The sequence below is a fragment of the Chiloscyllium punctatum genome, chromosome 13, assembly GCF_047496795.1.
Source record: "Chiloscyllium punctatum isolate Juve2018m chromosome 13, sChiPun1.3, whole genome shotgun sequence".
Lineage (NCBI taxonomy): Eukaryota > Metazoa > Chordata > Chondrichthyes > Orectolobiformes > Hemiscylliidae > Chiloscyllium > Chiloscyllium punctatum.
This window is the reverse complement of record NC_092751.1, coordinates 105,272,604-105,294,430: the sequence shown is the minus strand read 5'-3', so window position 1 is coordinate 105,294,430 and position 21,827 is coordinate 105,272,604. Positions and strand designations below refer to the sequence as shown.

At 45.2% G+C, this 21,827-nt stretch overlaps 1 protein-coding gene across 2 annotated transcripts in view; it reads left to right on the top strand.

Moving 5' to 3' along the window:
* The first annotated feature begins 308 nt into the window (after positions 1-308).
* The window catches only part of unc5b (unc-5 netrin receptor B), a 268,998-nt gene continuing 247,479 nt past the window's right edge, over positions 309-21,827 (top strand). For both annotated transcript variants that reach the window (XM_072583546.1, XM_072583545.1), the window contains exon 1: positions 309-954. In XM_072583546.1, the coding sequence (XP_072439647.1) occupies positions 876-954 (79 nt within the window). In that variant the 5' untranslated portion in view covers positions 309-875. The remainder of the gene's footprint in view (positions 955-21,827) is intronic.

Here is a 21,827-nt window from a genome sequence, read left to right as displayed (position 1 = left end):
ACTTCCTGTGTGTTTTAATAATGAAGAGTTTACAATCTATTCCATCAGAAGGCCTGGGTCCACATCAATCAGAATCCGAATAAACTGTACCTTGACAGCTTGCTGGGAGGTGGAGGGGTGGGTGCGAGCTGGAGGATAGTGTCTGTTAAATGTTGAACCATTCACTTGCTCTTTTTTTTTCCGGTTTCACTCCGAACAGCAGCGTCGCAACCGAGGAGAACGTGATTGGAACAGATCCCTCACAGACTTGAGGGAGGAAGGGCTTAGAGGGGGGGAGAGAGGGAGAGAGAGAGAGTGTGGAAGAGAGAGGGAGGGGACGGGACGGGGAGAGCTGCTGGAGGCTTTTGGAGAGAGAGCGAGAGAGAGAGAGGGAACAGAGTGAAGTCGGATCTGTGTCGATTGGCAGAACCCCAGAACCATCAGCGAGTGTCGAACATCGCAGTTTTAGACCTTGGGATTGGAGGGATTGTGTGTGTGTATGTGTGTGTGTGTGTGTGGGTGGCTCTGGGACACAGACACACAGAGACACACACACACACACACCCACTCCAGAGTTTAAACCCGGAATGATGAGAACACACAACTTGGGATTTCGAAGTGACCGGGAGAAATTGAAAACCTAAAGACTTCTTGCCGCTGTGTCAGCTGCACCTCTGGAAGAAATTCACAGGATTTCTCATGCAAACATTTTCTATTTTAAGTTTATTATTTCTGTGAGGCGACGGAGGGAGAAGGCTGCGTGTGTTTTGTTTTGAAGAAATCTCCCATTCTTTCTGCTCCTGCACTTTCGAATCTGTGTTTATTTCTGCATTGGCCTTAAACAGAGAGAGAGGGAGGGAGAGGGAGAGAGAGGAGCTGTTTCCAACGCCTTCATCATGCTCTCCCCTCAGCCAGCCCGACTGCGGACTCTCGCTCTGCTGCTGTCGCTGTGGATGATCAGCCCGGGACAAGCAGGTACGGTTCCACCTTGAGGGGGGCTACTGAGGGCCAGGGACTAAACTGCATCCCTCACTCAGATCTTCAGGAGTTAACTGTGTTACAATTTAACCCGTGTCTTTCCTCAAGTCCGTGTTGGGGCTTTTTTGTGGGGAGAAGAGTTTGTGTGTGTGTGTCCCAATCTAATGGTACTTTGGCTTTCTGTCTATTTTAGCAATGTTTACCTCCTCCCCTCACCCTCAAACTCTCGGCTCAATGGCAAGAAAGTTTATTTGTCCCATCTTTCCGAGTTAGTTTCCCTCCCCCATCCCCACCACCCTTTTGGATTTCAGATGCAATTTAACCGCCTCCCCCCCCAAACTTCCCCTTTTAAAAAATTACTCCTTTTTCCCTAAACACAGGGGAGGGGAGAGGAGAGGAGAGAACAGGAGGCAGAGAGCTGCTGGTGCCCGGCCTTATCTTTGACAGTGCGATATCCCTGCCCGGCCTTATCTTACTCATTGCAGAGGCAGGGGGACAGACAGGGAGAGAAGAAGAGGGAAATGGTCAGGGAGGGAGAGAGAAATAGGGAGGGAGGGAGAGAGAAATAGGGAGGGAGAGAGAATGGACAGGGAGGGAAGGAGAGAGAGAGAGAGAAGGCAGAGAGAGACAGATGGGTGGGAGTGTGGGGAGAGAGAAAAATAGGCAGGGAGAGGGAGAGAGCAAAAGAAAGAGACAGAGAGACAGACGGGGGACAGAGAGAAATAGAAAGGAAGGGAGAGAGAAAAATAGGTAGATGAAAAAATAGACAGGGAAAGAGAAATTGTGAGATGAAGAGAGAGATGGAGAGAGAGAAACAGACGGGGAAAGAGAAAAAGTGATAGGGGAGATTGAGAAAGAACAGATGGGGAGAAAGAAACTGACATAAGGGGAAGAGAGAGAAAGACAAGAGGAGAAAGAAAGATGATGGGAGAGAGGCAAGGGCAAGATGGAGACACGTGAGGGGAAAAAAAAGAGAGAGGTAGGAGAGAGACTCGAGACAGAGACAGGAGAAAGTTAGCCTGGGGTAGAGAGCTGGGAAGTGAGAGCCAGGGGGAAGAGAAACAGAGAGAGGACCAAGAAAGAAGAAATGGGGAAGAGGGAGAGAGACAGGGTGAGTGTGTGTCAGAGAGAGAGAGAGGGTAAAGAAAGACAGAGACAGGCAGGAAACTGACTCTCTGCAATTGTAATACCACCTCCAAGAGGGAGAGACCGAGGACCCCCATCCACCTGGGGCACTCCCAAAACATTCCCCAGTGCCAACCCTGCTGTTTGGTAGCACCTCGTTCCAACAGTCAGCCCCCACCACACCCCCCCCGACCCTGGTGAACACTTTCCTCCTTTGCGACTCTTCCCTGACATTACACCCTGCACTCTCCCCAACACTCCTATCCCCCTCCAACTCTTCCCTCATCAATGCTTTTCCCATCTGACTATTCCTGTACCCGTCCCACTCAACTATTCCCAGACTCCAACTTTGCCCAACTCCTCTGTCATCCTCTCACCCCACCCTGCTCCAATTCTGTCCCCTTGCTCCCCCCCACTCTTGTTTGAAAAATGTATTTAAGACTGTCAGGTTGGCATTTGGGGAACCTGAGGGTATGGAGATTGAACCTGTATGTTCACATATTGCTCAGATTAGATTCAGTCATTCACAAGTTCCCTTAACAATTTGGTGCAGAGCTTTTGCTGCTACCTCTTGTGAAATTTCAGTATTTTATAAATATTGAGTGGGTCTGTCTGGAGGACCCTTCTTGTTTATCAGGATTATATGACTGACCTGCACTGTGTAGTTTGTCAAACTTATTTCTCTCTGCACTTAGTTCCCACCAACAAGAAATCCATCTCCTTTATGTCAACTTTCAAACTTACAATTGTTACTTTCCTGACAGTGTGTAAAATGGGACCTCTCTAAAGATTCAGTTAATTAAACCCATCTGCTCCCGAGTTAACTCAGTGTTTTAACCCTGGTTGGAAATCACTTACAATCTGGTCAACTTCACCCTAATATCATTCAGGATAAACTGCTGACAAGTCAATAGCAGCTTCCAATTGAATGAAAACTTTACTTCAGTAAACGCAAACAATCAATATTATGAATAAAAAGATCCAAAAAATCCTCTGTAAATCTTTTTAAAAGTGTACACATGGTACAAAGACACAGTCAGCCTGACAATTAAATTAGTAAAATAAGATTGTTAATGGGGGCTGTTTTCCTGGGTTCTGTTCCAGTATCTCAAAGATTTATGGGATTATTAGCAGAAGGTTGAAGAGTCAGACAGACTTTTTCCTGTCAATGGGGTTAATAGACATAATCAGCATCTCACACTGAAATGTATAATCTGATTTGAATGTAAAGAATTTGATCTAATCAGCTCTGAACATTAAGGCACAGTAAAATGTAATTTGAAGAACAATGGAATGCTGCTTAAATTGCAAATTGTCAGTTATCCACATTTTGTCTCTATGCACCCTGCCCTCCTAGCCTTCTCCAGGCATACCTTCTCCCTCTGTGTGTCTCTTGTTTCTCACAAATGAACATGCAACCTCACCTTACTCCCTTCATCTTTCTCTCTCTCTCTCACACACACTCATACACGCATGCACTCACTCGTCCCCATTCCCTTTCACACAGGCACCCAGCCCCCAGACTCCCTTGTTCCCCTACAGATGCTCTAATGATGCCCTATTTGTCCTCCTCCTTGCATTTTTTAGGTTAATTATAAACTGTGGATCTCCTGCAATGTTTGCATGATGGGATTGCTCACAGAGCTGATAAACTTCCATTTCTAGATTAAAATGCATTTGGCCTAATGGTTTCCAAGATGCTGGTGACACATCACCCTGACGTGGAGTTATTTCACTGTTCTTTCAGTATTTTGGGGTCAAAGTCCTGGTAATCTCTCCTTAATAACTGTTGGGTCTACTTCCAACACATGGACTGAAGTAGAAGACAGATCACAACCACCTTCTCAGGGGCAACTGGGGGTGGGCAATAAATGTCCAGGCCTGGCTAGAAACATTCACATTCCACACTCATTACTTATCCACAAAAATGTATAAGAAATGTCAAATTATTTGATGTTTATGCCCCTTCTCTGGTCAAGGGTAGCCTTCCCTTGTATTGCTGTACTATACCTCTTTCATTAAAATCTGGGTGTGATCGGGAGACAGGATTGGCTCAGAACCTGTTAACTTCATGTCTGTTTAATTGATTTTCTTACAAATGCATAAAAACATTGTTATCAAAGGATTCCGAACTCGCTCAGTGAAAGGATTTAGTTTGGTGCTGCTATGCATGTATTACTTCAATGTGTTGTTTCATTAACTCATTTTTTTATATTTGAAACTGCATTTGCAACTCTTATTAATGTGCTCTTACGTCACCGAATAAGTTCAAGATAACAATAAGATGTCGGAGCATAAGTGAGCCGTTCATTCAGAACATCAACTTAATAAGATTTTGACCGATCCAAAGATGTGCAGGTTAGGTGGATTGGCCATGCTAAATTGCCCATAGGGATGTACAGGCTGGGTAGATTAGCCATGGGAAATGCAGGGTTACAGGACCACAGTAGAGGGCAGAATTTGGGTGGGATGCTCTTCGGAGGGTCAGTGTGGACTCAATGGGCTGAATGGCCTGCTTCCACACTGTAGGCATTCTATGTTCTGATAATCATCAACTTCACTTTTATCTCCTTAATTTTCTGACATCTCATCCCAGAGTCACTTTTTACCCTTCCTCTCCTCTTCCTTCCAAATTCTTTCTCGTCTCTCCCCATCGCTTTTTCCCTTCCACCCTTCTATCCCTCCCTCCATTCTGAAGCTGCCCCCTGCAGCTGGTATGACCCTGTCGATTCAGAATGCCCACTGTATTTCCCACCATACTCATTGTATGCTCCTGGGTAGACTGACTGACTGACTTATTGACTCACTCCCAGAAATTGCAAATCTCTCTCCAGGTCGGGAAAAACCATTTAGCTTCCCTCACTGGAGTTTGGATGATGTGTAGGAATCAGCATTTGCCACTATAATCTGGGGTTTCTCTCTCGACCATGTAGACCTCCCATGGGTTTGCTCTTCCCTTGAAAGAATTGTGAACCATCTCAGAGGGGTTTGCATTTCATGTTTGGTGAGAGTTCACTGAAATGTTTTGAACATTACTTAAGGAGTCGGCTTCACAAAAGGGCTGGGGGTGGTGAGTGATGAATGGGGCATAACAAAGAGGGTTCAGGGAGGCTCATGTGGATCATCAGTGCCACCATGAACTCTTTGGGCTGAATGGCCTGCTCTGTGTAATACCCAAATCTCATTTAGTCACAAAGCTCAAACTTTAAAAAGACCTGAGTGGTGACTCACAGAATTTAATCTAAACTTTGTCTGGGTGCTGGTCCTTTGATATAGTTCCTGGTTAAGATCTGTGTGTGAGTGTCTCCCAGCATTTTATACAACAATCTGTTTTATTGTTCCTTACTTTGGAATCCACATGCAGTGTAGGTGCAATTGCTTTTAAGTGTTCCTCACTCAGTCACGAGTCTGTGGGTAGGTATTCACAGCAAACTAGTGCAATGGTAATGGGAGGGTTTCATAAACTGCCCTTAATGTTTTATGAAATATATATTCAGCAACTAATGGCACATTTCAGTCGGAGCTGGACTGTGTAATGATGCGCAACTGCACCAGCAAAGTAAACAGGAGGAGCCAATGTGTGATTAGTTGGTCATAAAATGTCTTTGACAGAGACTGCCAGGGGCAATAACATGCAGGCAGAGACTGCTGACTGGAACCTCCAGACACACTCTGCCAACCAGGGGCCAGAATAGTTTTGGGATGCTTGTCAGCGCCTAACTGGATGGGCATTTTCACAGTGTTGGCGAAATGGACAACCAGCTAGTGTTGTTTTCTTAAATGTGCATCAATCCGTCTGAGACTGCTGCCAGGCTGAGGCAAAGGCACGAGTTTACTTGGTAACTGATACTGGTCAGCTGGGGGATGGTGGGGAGCAGTCAATGGGCTATTCAGCTTTCACCACTAGGTGGCATTTTGAGGCTTCCTCAATGCAGTTGGCTGACAGTGCACCCCAGAGACATCTGGAGGTGGGAGAGAAATCTCATGAATTTCACCCACTAGTGAATGTGGGGAACTACAGCGGAAATGCTAACTTCCCCTAACAGTCAGATGGAACGTGATAATCTGATTCCTGACTCTTGCCCGATTTTAACGAAGGTGGGATGAAGAAGAGGATGGCCTGTCATGATTTACACAGCTGGTTGACAATTGGGTGGCTCAGTAGTTAGCGCTGCTGCCTCCCAGCACCAGGTACCCAGGTTCAATTCCAGCCTCGGGTGACTGTCTGTGTAGAGTTTGCACATTCTCCCTGTGTCTGCCTGGGTTTCCTCCGGATGCTCTGGTTTCCTCCCACAATGCAAAGGTTAGGTGTATTGGCCGTGCTAAGTTTTCCCGTAGTGTCCCGGGAGGTGCAGGCTAGGTGGGTTAGCCATGGTTAATGTGGGTTATGGCGAAGGGTGTTGGGGGGAACTGGGGGTCTGGGTGGGATGCTCTTTGGAAGGTCGCTGCAGACTCAATGGACTGAATAGCCTCTTTCCACACTGTAAAGATTCTATGAAATGTTACAACCTGTTTCTGTGTTTTGTATTTAACTAGCACCAAGGTTACCCAGACCTGTCAGTGGCTATGGTAGACCAGGACACTTGGGTCTGGAAGGTAACAGCCAGCTGAATCCACAAAGCTTGGAAAATCCACCTCAAACTCTTCAGGATTGTAGGAAACAGGAGCACGTCCCTTGAGCCTGCTCTACCATTCCATATGGTCATGACTTCTATGTACCTCAACTCCACCTTCTTATACTATCCCAAAACTCCAAACTCCCTTCATACAGAAAGGAATCTATTGGCATGGATAGGGTAAATAGACAAAGTTTTTTCCCCAAGGTGGGAAAGTCCAAAACTAGAGGGGATAGATTTCAGGTGAGAGGGGAAAGGTATCAAAGGGACCCAAGGGGCAACCTTTTCGTGTAGAGGGTGGTATATGTATGGAATGAGCTGTCAGAGGAAGTGGTGGAGGCTGGTACAATTACAACATTTAAAAGGCATCTGGATGGGTATATGAATAGGTAGGGTTGAGGGTAATATGGGTTGAGGGAAATATGGGCCAAGTGCTGGCAAATAGGACTAGATTTATTTTGGATGTCTGGTTGGCATGGACGAGTTGGACCGAAGGGTCTGTTTCCCAGCTGTATATCTCTATGACTCTGTGATCTCCGTCTTGAATGCCCTTTTAATGACTGAGCATCCACAAATGTCAGGGACGTGGAATTCCAAAGGTTCACTGCTCATTGAGTAGAGAAATCTCTCCTCCTCTCACATTCAGAGCTCCTCCATAGGAAGTCTTGATAACCCCTGCCTCTTCCCAAACCTCCAAATTCCCTCTAATCTTCACTACCTTTGAGCTCCATGGGGTAGATTATAGGGATCGCAGCTTGCAGCGTCCACTGATCCCAGTCTCCTCAGTGCTCCTGACCATGTGTCCCCTTTGTACCGTGCTGCCATTTTCCCTAACTATGCACTCCTTCCTGCCAGTTGGCTAATTCAGCCTCTACTCCCCTCCCCTCACCCAGCACCTTCCCTGTGACCTCCAGTTTCAGCTCCCCTGCACCCATCCTTGGCACTAAGTTAAAAATCACACAGCACCAGGTTATAGTCCAACAGGTTTAATTGGAAGCACACTAGCTTTCGGAGTGCCGCTCCTTCATCGGGTGATAGTGCTACCTTACCCAGCCACCTCTGTCACTCTGGCTGGCTGCAGTCAGGTAATGAAGCTAAATATTACTGCCATCCAAGCCCAGTGCAGGTGTAGGCCTCTCTAGCTTGCTGCACCAGTCTATAAATGATGGCTGTCCCTCCACAATCCCGTCCAGCCCCGAGAAACTGGGAATTGGGACTCGTTTGTCTCGGGTTGAGGGATAACCCTTCTCTTCCCAGCATTTTCCCCATCTCACAGCAGCCCCTCTGTTCCCTCCCCCACTTCCTGAAATAAAACCCAGCCCACGGAGTAACTCAAGCAGAAACAGAGGAAGCACGATAAGAAGAGCAGTTGAAATGACCCTGAGAGCTCAATGGGGTCATATCACCACAGAGAGAGGAAAGTTCCTTTAGCTGTGTGGAGCTGCAGTGTGAATGATTTACAAAGTGCATGCTTCGCAAAGTCACAAAACTCTTTCTCCACCCCGCCTCCCCCCCACCCCCCACAACTGAAGTGAAACTTGAGCTTATTGCATTTGGCTTTATTCTCATGTGGGAGGCATCCAGTGTGTCGAGCAGTATCCAAGAGGAGTTTTATCGACAGCAGTTTAGAAGATGCATAACTCTTGTTTTTTTTGAAGAGCAAATAGTTGATTTGTTTATTGCCTCACTTTTGTCAATACAATCAAAATGCCCGTGAGTCTGTGTGGCAGAGTTCCAATGCCCCCTAACCCAAGGACAATACCCCCTTCACACGGCCCAGCACGGAATCTGTGTTTTCTCTTAGAAACAATGATTTCTTTATTAAAGAGTTGAATAAGTCAGTTGATTGCAAACATTCACCCACTTCTTTCACATTGAATTTACATGGTTAAGACATGTCCCTCAGGACAACTGGTCTGTGCTGGTGTTAATGCCCCTCTCAAGCCTTGTCTCACCCCTTTCATATCTCATTCTATCTTCAAATCCTGTCTTCCTCGAGTACTTACCTCATGTCCCCTTGCTAGTGTCCAGTTCTGGTTACTAGTCCCCTCAGCTATTCCGTGTGTTAGAAGTTCAGTACTCTCACAACCCTCTGGATAATAATGTTAATAAATAAACTTAGTATTATTTTTCTTGTGATTCTGTTTTTTTCCCCCTTATCCAAAAAAATGCAGTCATCCAAATGTGTATGTAAGCAACTGAAGAACAAGCAAAAACTTTCAAAGATAAGACAGGACAGACCTCCTGATTGCCTCAATGATACCTGCCCATTTTAAATACCCCTACATTCTCCCCGTGGCTCTGCATTGGGACATCAAGCTAACTTAGCCAAGCCGTTACCTTTGTGAGCTCTTTGTCATGCTGTAAGTGTTGGCAAGGTGACTTGGCTTTGCTTGTGCAGCCCTTACTTTAGGCATTGTGTACAAAACTCCGCATGGATTCAGAGATTTGCAATTGCTTTTGGTTTTGTTGTAGTTTGAAAACACACAGCAGCTGCCTTTGGCTGCCAGCCCATCTGAGTGTGCTGGGCACAGTTTTATTCCTTGCATTATTTTACAATGTTTGGGGTTTCACAGAATTTCATCCCAGCCCCTCATCCTCCAACATCCTTTGCTCAGCTTTTTAAAATCCCTCTCTACGCCTCTCCTGACTGAAGGCATTCACTCCAACTGTGGAAATGATATCCAACAACATTCATAACCTTGTCCAGTGGCTGTTGTAGACATTGTAATCAACCTGTTCAGATATAACAGATGCCTGGGGCAGGAGGGGTGGCACCCAGGTGTTGTGGCTCAAAGGTAGGGACACTACCACCCTACCACAAGTGGCTGTTGGATATCTGCTTTCCTGAATCAACATGCTAATTGTTATGGATGTAGGTTTGCTCACTGAGCTGGAAGGTTCGTTTCCAGACGTTTCATCACCATACTAGGTAACATCTTCAGTGAGCCTCCGAATGAAGCACTGGTGATGTAGCCCACTTTCTATTTATATGTTTGGGTTTCCTTCGGTTGGTGACGTCATTTCCTATAGTGATATCATTTCCTGTTCTTTTTCTCGGGGGTGGTAAAGGGGATCCAAGTGCAACTGAAACTCTATCAACAAACACATTGACTTGGATCCCATCCAGAACCTCAACCTGAGCTACCAATAATCTCAAAACTCACTAATGCTAATTGTCAGTCTGTTGCTTAGTATTGGGGGCGAAGGGTGGGGTCAACCCCCATGTTTTGGTTAATGTGCACAGAATCATATGGCCCAGGAGAAGCTCATTCAAGCCATCAATCCTGTCCTGGCTCTTTGGAAGCACTGTCCACTGGTCCATTCCCTTTCTTAAAATCCCATCAGCAGTTGCCCTGTGATTTTCTAAATCCAAATTTCTTTCAAAAGTTGACGTTTAAATCAGCTTCTTACCCCCTTTTGAAGCAACACAATCCAGATCGCAATTTGCCTCGAGTCATTTTTGGCTCTTTTTTGAACCTCAGCTTAAATCTTGTGTTTTCTGTCTCATTTCCCCTGTCGCTAACAAAGGCTTATATTTATTTACCCAATCCAAATGCACTGTGCTTTTGAACCCCTCAGTCAATTTCCCTTTCACCCTTCCTGCCCTTAAGGGGACAACGTGGACTCCTATCCCTCCAGAGTCTTGGCATCCTCCTTAAAGTAATTGCTGGGGGTGGATTGAGGAGATTCTGGAGCCAGGGAAAGAAAATTGAACGGAAATCAGGATTGTTCCTGGTGATGTGATGGTGGTAATGCCACTCTAACTTAGTCTCTCTCTTCCCTATTCCTGCCCAGGGCACCTTGGCCCATGTGTGAGTCCTTCCTTGTTTTCTAAACCAACCCCCTTCCTGGGCATCTCCACAAACCCCAGTTTGTGAACAATTGGAATAGATCAATGGAAATTCCAAGAAAAATCAAAAATATGGAGGAAAAATCAAATTATTCTCTTTCTGTAAAATGCCTCTTTTACAGAAGAATATCCTGCCATATATAATTTCAAAAAACATAGAAACTTAGAACATAGGAGCGGGAGGAGGCCATTTGGCCCTTTGAGCCTGCTGCGACACTCAGAACAATCATGGCTGATCATCCAACTCACTACCCTATTCCCATTTTCTCTCCACACTCTTTGATTCCTTTAGCGTTAAGAACTATATCTAACTTCTTAAAAACATTCAGTGTTTTGGCCTCAACTGCTTTCTGTGGCAGAGAGTTGCACAGGCTCCCCACTCTCTGGGTGAAGACATTTCTCCCCATCTCAGTCCTGACTGGTCTACTCTGCATCCTTCAACTTTGACCTCTAGTTCTGGGCATTCCCCGTCTTCCCACCCCGCACTCCAACCCCCACCCTGGCCATCGGGAACGTTGTAAAAGCTGTTTTCTCTGGTTGAAGGAATGTGCTCCAGAAAGCAATAGAAATTTTGCAAACTGAAAGCTGTGTGCTTTCTGTCTGTTGTCCTGCTTTATATAAGTGGAGATTGAGGTTCCCCAGGGTCTCAGTGCAGCGACTGTTTGTTAACTCTACACACAGGAACTTGATGCAGTCTGGCTAATTTTATCTGGTTTGTTCACTTTCTTCCCTACATTGTACCCTGGCACTCCCACACACTTTCCCTCTACCCTACCATTTCTTCTTCCCCACCCCCCTGTCCTATCCACACTTCTTTCTGACACTTTCATGTTTCTTGCGACTTGACTTTCCATCTTGATGTGTGTTCGCTGTGGCTCATTGGTTAGCGCTCCTCCTGCAACATTGTCTTGAGTCCCAGACAATTCAAGACAGACACCAGGAGTGTGGTAAACCAGAGGGAGGACTGTTCCGTATTTTCCAGTGATCTATTTAACCCAAGGCCCATCTGCCCCCTTCAGGTCGATAAGGAAGATGCCACCACCATGAGAGCAAAGAATAAGCAACTGTCTAATTGATTCCCTCAAGAGGAACCCTGAAAAATCACAGCATAGTCCATCTATTTTAGGATGGTCAGTTGCTGTCCTGTGTATCATGCGTGTTTTAATTTGTTCATGGAATCTAGGTGTGGCTGCCTCGCCCAGCCCAAAGGGATGAGATCTAATCGAGGTTGATGAGATGCTGAAGGGGATTGCGAAAGTAGACATGGAAAGTTTGTTTCCTCATGTGAGGCAATCTAGAATAAGAGAGGGGTCATAGTTTTAGGATAAGAGGGTAGCAAATTAAAAACAGAGAGGCGGAACAGTGGCTCATTGGTTAGCACTGCTGCCTCACATCACCAGGGTCCCAGGTTTGGTTCCAGCCTTGGGCAACTATCTGTGTCAAGTTTGCACATTCTCCCCGTGTCTGTGTGGGTTTGCTTTGGTTTCCTCCCACAGGTCAGCTGAATTGCCCACAGTGTTAGGTGCATTAGTCACAGGGAGATGAGTTACTCTTTGGAGGGTCGGTGTGGACTGGTTGGGCCGAAGGGCCTGCTTCCACACTGGAGGGAATCTAATCTCATCTACAAGGCGGAATTACTTTTCTCAAAGGGTCATGAATCTGTGGGATTCTGGGTGGATGCTGAGACATTGAGTAAGTTTAAGAAGGAGATAGACAGCTTTGTAATTAGCAGTGGGTTGGAGTGTTGTGGAGAATGGGCCTGAAGGTCAAAGGAGATCCTGCAACTTTCCTCCATCCCAGACCGTGTGCCCAAAGATCAGGAGCGTGCATGCAACCAAGAGAATAACAATATTTTTCAAACAACTAAAAGGGGGGGGTGTAAGTGCCCACAACCAACATGCATATGGTCCACAGACTCCAGAGCATAGCTGGGTCGGGAAAGGTTTCCATTTATCAGTTTTGTTCTAATATCGACAAGACAGCCCCTCTGACTGTGCAGCACTTACTCCGTATGGCAGTGAAATGTCAGCTTTGAGTTTTATCCTCAAATCTCTGGTGTTGGACTTGACCCCACATCCTTCAGACCCGGTGCTGAGGAAGGGTCATTTGACCCAAAATGTTTGCTCCGATTTCTCTCCACAAGTGCTGCTGGACCTGTTGAGCTCTTCCAGCAATTTCTGCTTTTGCTTCAGACTCTGCCCCTCATTATTTTCGAGTAGGTCATTCAAAAATGATGTCTGCAGCACATGGTCTCTTTCTTCTCGTGATAATTCAGCAAGTTAACCAAAAGCATGTTCTCCTTTGACTCCATGTTACACTCTGTCTGATTCTCAATGCGTCTTTATGTCCTTTTGGTCAGGGAGGGTTTGGTTTGCTTGTGTAGTCGCTGTGACTTGGTATCCTTGGCGTCTTACACTGCCCCCCCCTATTACATTCCTTTTGTTGCTGTCTGGTGAGCAAGCAGGCGTTAGCTTTGTGTGCACTTTGAGTTGCTTGGAAGCTTTGACCCCTCTGTTATGAGTGCAGATGAGGAGATTTTTCATTGAGATGCACTGGTAATTGTCAGGGAGTGGTCAGTGAACACACGGAATGGATAATTGATCTAATGGCCAGGAGATGAAGTGTAACTGCCTGGCCTTTTCAGAAGGTGGGCATGTTAAAAGCTGCTCTTTGTGCCAGATGACCCGCTGTGCAATGCTTTAAAGTTCATTTATTTAACTTGTTGCCAAATTGCAGTGCTGATAATCTGTCACAACTGTGAGTTATTTTGTCCCTGCAGCCGAATGCCAATAAAAAATGGTCTGAAGATTCAAAGGGGCAAATTGGAATAACATTTTTAAAAGTTAATGTGACAGGGGCTTGTTTGAGTTCAGATCCATAAAGGGTCTATTGTAAGCTGTGACCCATTACACTATTAAATAAAGTGGAAAGGTCTGTGATTTTTCAAACTGGAAGATTGGCTGGCTTTCAATGATTCATTTTTGTGCCTTGAGATCAGTGAGGGAAATTCTCAGGGGGTCACTTTAGAAAGGATTTCACTCCCAGGACAGCCCGAGAGCTCTCTCTCCCCTGGGGAATCTGCATGCACTGGGTGGGAAGCCAGAGGAGAACACTCAAAGCTCTGGTACATAGGCAAACCTCCTGCCAAAAAGTGAAATCCTAAAACCCATCTGTAAAAATGAAGAAGTGCATTTCAATAGCACCTGTCAGCCACTTGGGATGCCCCCCACTTCCCTGTGCATAACAGTCAATTAAGTGTGTATTTGTTTCAGTGTGGTCACTGTTGTAATGTAGGAACCCTAATGATATTGCACACAGCAAGCTCTCTCACACACAACGGTAACATAGTGACTAATGTGATATTGATTTGAGGGTTAGATATTGTCCAAGACCCTGGGGAGTATAAGGGAGATACCTGTACTTTTTCAAATCGTACAATGGGATCTTTTATGTCCACCTAAGAGGGTAGATTAGATCTCGGTTTTGTCTCAAAGACCTCGCCTGGCCTTTACGTTGAAATAGGACTTGGGTAAAAACGTGCCACCCAGTGTCGCAAGGCAAGTTCCACAAACAGAGAGAAATCAAAGCCCTTCAGATGTGAAGGGAGTTGACTGAAAAAAGATGGAGCCTCACACCAATAGATCAGGAAAGGGAAATCCAGATCACAGCTTCAAGACCCCAGATCACAGCTTCAAGACCCCAGCTGGCGAATGGTCAACCTGGGATGTTCGATGTTCATGGGGAAAATCTACGTACTATTTACAGTATAACAACAGGCCATTCAGCCCATCAGCCACTTACCTACACCTCCCCATCTCTGTAAATGCCTGACATTCCTTTGAGACATGTGTTCCTCTCACTCTGGCCTTTTGTGTGTTCCCACTGCAGCCAGTTCTCCTATAACAGAATGGTAGTGTTCTTATGCAACCTTGCGTTATAGAAAAATCACGCTTTAAAAACTGCGCATGAAATGTTGATGCTTTCATTGGATTATAGCCAACACACATTTTAAAAGTTCTCACTGTAGAAACAATGTCCCCAAATCGTCAATTGTGTTTCGGTGAATTTGCGTTGATGAAACCCGTGTTATAACAGAACGCCCTGTAACAATTGCCTTACTATTGGGAGTGGTGCCTTTAATTTGCCTGGGGTCCAAAGCTCTGGAATTTCTCCCCTGAGTCTCTGTGCCTCCCTCAGTTTCCTAGTTTCAGTCACTCCTTAAACCTCCTTTATCAGGTTTTTGGTCATCTGACCTAATATCTCTTCACGTGACTTGAAGTTTGTTTTATAATACTGCTGTGAAGAGTCCTGCAGTGTTTTGTAATATTGAAGCTACCTTATAAATATTGTAACCATAGAGCTCCACATAATTTATTCTGCTGGATCTATTTCTTGCCCTTTGTTCAATAAATACTTCCATTTTCCCCTTTGTACTTATTTTTATGCATCTATTCTATTTGTTCTAGTGTAGAGTTTTTGTGCATCTGAGTATTAGCTCTGACCAGATTTCTGGATTACCATTAAACAAAGTTTATTAACAGTCTGTATTGATGGTAAGGTCAATGAGCAGCATGTTCTGAGCTGTACAGAATCTAATCTTCTAGCAGAGTATTAGCTAACTGAGGGTAACAGTTTACTTCAGAGATTCATAGAATCCCTCCAGTAAGGAAGCAGACCATTTGACCCATTGCGGCAACACCGACCCTCTGAAGAGAATCCCAACCAGACACACCCCTCTGCCCTATCTCTATATTTTCCATGGCTAACCCACGTAGACTGCATATCCCCAGATACTATGGGCAATTTAGCATGGCCATTCCACCTAACCTGCACATTTTTGGACTGTGAGAGGAAGCCCACGCAGACATGGGGAGAATGTACAAACCCCACACAGACAGTCACTTGAGAGTGGAATCGAACCTGGGTCCCTGCTCCTGTGATGCAGCTGTGCTAACCACTGAGCCACCATGCCACTCCCCTACATATTCACAAATCACTATTTCTAGACGATTCACCTCAACCAATCAACACTATAGTAAGCTCCTTGTTCTTGACACTCTCTGACAAATGAAGGTTCTCTTGAGTTCCATGTTAGGGGTTTATTAAGGGCCATCTTGTCCTCACACCCCTAGTCTTGCTCTTGCTGATGGTCATCTTTATCCTATCTAGCTCTTTACTAACTGAAAAACCTCCATCAGGTCATCTCACAGTCTTCTATTACTAAGGAAAAAAAAGACTCAACCTATTCAGTCATCAGCAATTTTTTTTCCCCACCTTTGTTGCTGCCTCTCACATCCTTGTCATGGTTATGTCAGATATCTGGCATCCAGATGTGATGAAGAGTGATGCCAACAGCATGGGTTCAATTCCCGCACTGGCTGAGGTTACCATGAAGGACTCTCCTTTCAAACCTTCCCCCTCGCTTGGCTATGGTAACCCTCATGTTAAACCATTACCAATCATCTCTCTCTAATGAGAGGGCAGCCCCTATGGTCTGGTAAGATGATGGCGACTTTACTTTATCACAGTCGGCAGACCAAAGCTGAGCACAGAACTACAGATACTGGGGTGGGGATTAGGAAAGGTTGGTGATTTGAACATGTCTGAGGCAGTGAGTGAACACTCACAATTGTGTAACTCGAAGTTGTTCAGTATCTAACTCATGCATGTGAAGAGAGAGCAATGGGTTCTTTGGAAGGTAGTCAGGATGTTTGTTTTATTGAGGGTTTAGTTGACAGATCTAGCCAGTGCCGGGACATCTCAATTGAAGGCCCTTGAATCCTCTTGATTGAGGGTTCCATATCTAGTGGTTAGAGATTCAGGTTAGAGCGGTGCTGGAAAAGCACAGCGGGTCAGGCAGCATCCGAGGAGCAGGGAAATCGACGTTTCAGGCAAAAGCCCTTCATCAGGAATGGAGATTCAAACAAGAGCTAGGAGACATTGAGTGGACTCGATGGGAATTGAATTCCCAGTGTGGGTGATGGGGATTTGGAATTCACCACCTGAAAGAGCAGTAGAGACAGAAATGCTCATAACACTCACAAAGTAGTTGGAGGTGTATTGAAGTGCTGTAACCTTTCGGGTTATTGGCTCAGAACTGGAAAGAGGGACTAGATGTCAACTTCATGGACACTTGAGTCTTTGATGATTTTTGATGATTTCTGCCCTATTACCCTCTTCATCTACACTGACCCTGCTTACTCCCCTCGCCACCGTGAACTGGGGTAATGAGCCGTTGTGGTGGAGTCCGTCGTTCTGTGTTGCAGAGTCCCACAACCCATTTGGGGAAACTTTTCTGGGGCATTGTACAAGGTGATTTCCTGTATGCAGAAACAGTTGCCAGGTCGACTCCTGCACTGACACAAAGACATATTTAATCAAATTGGTACAGCAACAAATTTGTGCTGAGATCCTCCAGTCACTTGCCGAGAGGCTGTCTGGAATATGCTGCGTTGCCTGAGGCCTTTCCATTTTTAGCTTACCTGCCAAAAGCCCATCAGGATATTGCTCATTACTAAACAAAAGTAAGGACAGGCTCAGTAGCCCAGTCGAAACTCAAGAGTGATTTGAAACAAAGCCCCTATCATGCCTGTCTCTTCACGGGCCTTGTTTTGAAGAGTTCATTGGTTTTCAGTCTGGATGGATCTGAGGGTGTGTTGTGTTGCTGGATGACAAAGTAACATTTCTACAATGTGAAGTGGCTTCAATGCATCACTGATGGAATTTGTATCAGGAAAGGTCTTGTAACCTCTGAGACCCCTTTGCATCTTATTTCCAAGTTATGCTTTCCTCCCACCCTCTTTTCAATTCAATCTGTCTCATTCTTCGCTTGTAACAGACTGAGCTCTCTCACCTTGTTCATCCTCAGCCCCAGAACAATTCTTTCCAAGTCTTCTCCAAGGTAGATGGTGTTGGGATTCACAGAGATATATATATTTATAATGGCAGACAAGGGATTCACCTATTAAAATGTTCAAAATCAGAATCTCTCTTCAGCTCTATGAATTTTCCAAATTGGATGACCTGCAAACTGTTAGATTTTCATGCTGATGAATAGGAATAGCTCACAGATATACATTGGCACTGTACTTTTTAAAATTCCTTCATTGGTTGTGGGCATCTCTGACATAATCAGCATTTGGTATAGAATCCTAAACTCATACAGCACAGAATCAGACCCTTCAGTCCAACCTGTCCAGGCTGACCAGATTTCCCAAACTAAACTAGTCCCATTTATCCACACTTAGCCCATATCCCTCTAAACCTTTCCAATTCATGAACTTGTTCAAATACCTTTTACATGTTTTAATTGTACCTGCATCTACCAGTTCCTCTGGCACTTCATTCCATATAGAACAACCTTCTGTCTGAAAAGTTGCCCTTCAGGTTCTCTTTTAAATTTTTCTTTCACTTTGAAAGTAAGCCTTCTAGTCTTGAACTCCCCTGCCCTGGGGAAAATACCCTAGCTATTCACCTTACCTATGTCCCTCATGATCTTTTAAACCTGTATAAGATCACCCCTCAGCCTCCTCCATTCTGGGGAGAAAAGTCTCTTTTATCCAGCCTCTCTCTTTGTCATTCATGCCCTCCAGTATCGGTAATATTCTTGTAAACCTTTTTTGAATCCCCTCCAATTTAATAACGTCCATCCTATAGCAGGGGGAACCAGAACTGCACATAGTATTCCAAAAGTGGCCTCACCAACATCCTGTACAACCACAACATGATGCCGCAACTCCTATACTCATTGATCAGAGCAATGAAGGCAAGCGTGCTAAATGCCTTCAACACCCTCTCTTCCTGTGATGCAACTTTCAAGGATTTGTTTCCCATCCCGAATTGCCTTTGAAATGTGGTGGTCAGCCAACTTCCTGAACTATTGCAACCTAAAAGATTAGGTAGAGCTACAGTGCTGTCAGAGAGTTCCAGGATCTTGACCCTTCGACACTGAAGGAACGCTGATATAATTCCAAGTCAGGATGGTGAGTGGTTTGGAGGGGAACTTGCAGGGGGTGGTGTCCCCATGTATCTGCTGCCCTCATCCTACTGGACACAATGATTTTGGAAGGTGTATATGGTGGCTTGGTTGTTGCATCATATAAACAGTACACTCTGCTGCTACTGTAGGTCAGTGGTAGAGGTAGTGAATGTTGAAGGTGACAGATGGTTTACTGATCAAATGGATTACTTCTCCCTGGTGTCAAGGCTCCTGAGTGTTGTCGGAACTGCACTCATCCAGACGCGTGCAGAGTATTGTGTCACCATCCTGACTTGTGCTTTGTAAATGGCACAAGCTTTAGCGAGCTTGAAGGTGAGCTTCCTGCCACAATATTCCCAGCCTCTGACCTGCCTTTACATGTGTTTATATGGCTCGTCCAATCCAGTGGAGAGTTTTCCTATTGACTCCAGCTTTGCTGGGTTTTGTTGATGCCATTCAGTCAATGCAGCCTTGATGTCAAGGGCAGTCTCTCTCCCCTCCCCTCTGGAATTCAGCTCTTTTGTCCATGTTTGAACCAAGGCTGTAATGAGGTCAAGAGATCAGTGCCCTGGAGGAACCCGAATAGAACATCAGTGAGCAAGTTATTACTGTGTAAGTACTCCCTGATAGTACTGTTGATGACCCTTACTGATGATTGACAGTAGTCTGTTGGGGCAGTAATTAGCCAGATTGGATCGGTCATGCTTATTTTTTAAGTATTGGAAATTCCCAGGCAATTTTCCACATTGGAACCTAGAAGAGTAAAACACAGGAATAGGCCCTTCAGTCCACCATGTCTGTGCTGACCATAATGCCATTCTAAATTTATTTGTTCTGCTGGCATGTGGGCCGTACCCCTCTATCCCCTGAGTAGCCATGCGATTGTCTAAGAGTCTCCTGAACTTTGCTATTTCTGGAAAATTGGTCTGATTCTACCACCTGTTCTGCAATGTGTTCCAGACGCCAACTGTGTAAAGTTTAGACTTCTCCCCTCTCACCTTAAACCTATGCCTCTGAGTGTTGGCATTGTTGGGTTGATGCCAGTTTTGTGGTTGCATTGGAATACCTTGGCTAGGGGCATGGCTACCTGTAAAGCCCAAATTTTTGGTACTACTCCCAAAGCGTTGTCAAGGTTCACGGTCTTGAAAGCGTCCAGTGCCTTCAGCCATTTCTTGATATCACGTGGAGTGAATCAAATTGACTGGAGACTGAAAACAACAAGTACTGGAGATCATAGCAAGTCAGGCAGCATCCACAGAGAGAGAGCAAGCTAATGTTTCCAGCTGAGGTGGGGATCTCTGGAAGATGTCAAGATGGATCATCCACTCAGCACGCCTGGCCAATGACTCAGTCTTGGATGCTTCAGGGTGAAAATGAGGACTGCAGATGCTGGAGATTAGAGTCTGGATTAGAGTGGTGCTGGAAAAGCACAGCAGGTCAGACAGCATCCGAGGAGTAGGAAAATCGATGTTTCGGGCAATAGCCCTTCATCGGGACTTCCTGGTGTGAAAGACTTTTGCCTGAAACGTTGATTTTCCTGCTCCTTGGATGCTGCCTGACCTGCTGTGCTTTTCCAGCACCACTCTAATCTTGGATGCTTCTGTCTTGTCTTATCATTAAGGAATAACTAGCCAGTGAATATTGGGAAATGTGTAGGGCTTTCCTTAATTGATATCACCCCAGCATTTGGGAGGTCTGAAGGAGGAAGAACTGATATTGGTAAGCGAGTCTTTTGACTGTAGTGACTTGTGTAATGTAGGAGAAGACCCAGTAATTCTACATGCAGTGAACAAGGCATCAATCTTTTCTGCATAAAGATGATTGCGTTTATGATTATCTAAAAGGTCGATAGTTTAAGATTTGCAAAGTAAGGTGGAGATAAGGAGCAATTTCTTCTCTGGCCATGGTGGAATACTTCAGTGCTGAGACCTGCAGAGCTGTGTGATTTGGTATACTCAAGGCTGAGATAGATTTTTTTTAATCAGTAAGGTAATAAAGAATTATGAAGAAGAAGCAGGAAAAGTAGAGTTGAGAATCATCAGATCAGTGAGGATCTCATCAAATGGTAGGCCTGAATGGCCTCCTAGGTCTCAGGATGAAGAGTTATCTATTGTCCAGGAAAAGCACACCTAACATTTGAAAAGATGCATGTAATCTCTCTTTGCTGTCGAGGAGGTAGGCAAATGACTCATCTGAAAGAAAAACGAAAACAGAAATTACTGGCAAAGCTCAGCAGCATCCACGGAGGCAAGGCAGAATTAAGACTGCAGCCCTCTGAAGAAGGGAAACGTTAATTCTTGTCGGCTTGCTGGGTTTTTCCAGCAATTTTTGTTTCTGATTTCCAGAAGTTGCAGTCCTTTGGATTTTTTTTTTGTTCGTTTAGTGCGTCCTCTGAAAGACTGCACCTCCAGCAGTGCAGCACCCTGTCAGTGCTGCACACGGAATCTCCACTGAGGTTGTTGTACTCAGGTCTCTTGAGTGGGACTTGCCTCTAAATCAGATGGCTGTGGGTTTAAGAGAGTGCTACCCACTGAACTTTGGCTGATACCTAAAGGTTGTTACATTGAACACTATTAAAAATATAACTGTGGCCCCCCTCGGTCGCCTTTTAAGCCTCCATATAAAAGTTGAGCATTATTTTGCGATTGCTGTTGCTTCTGCACAACTCACAACACCATTTGGAAACAAACCAATCTGGAACAGAGCTGTGTGTATTTCAGAGTGGAGCGAGCCAGAGGGTCTGTGTTTATAGGTGGCCCGTGAAGGATGAGATTGGTTGCAACAGTATAACTTAATTCTTCTGGTGCGTCGCAATTGTAAATCTCTTGGACAGGCAGTCATTGAGGATTTACCCCACCCTTCAAAGTGAGAGCTAACCCCATCAGTTTGGAATCTTGTTAGCACTAAGCACGAAAAAGAAAGGCATTCTGTGTTCATGCTGAGAATGCCTTGTGGCACTTGGCGTTTAAATCCTGAGAAAGCATTTTAATTTCTGCAGAAAATCCTCATGAAAGGTTTGCTTTGAATATTCAAGCTGCTTGGACAGCTCAGAAACCAAAAGTCAACTCGGTCAGATCATATTGCAGTGATTTAGGATGATCTTGTGCTCTTTCCCTCTTTCTCTCTCTCTGTTTGAACGGGAAGGGGGGAGGTTTGAGGTGAACGTGCTGCTAATATCCAGCCAGCGCTTGTGAAAATTTGCTGACAGTTTTCACAAGTGGCAGGTGGGGCTGCGTGGTCTTTGAAACCCCACGGAGATGCTTTGCATTGTGATGTTTCTTAATTCGTAGGGAAAGTT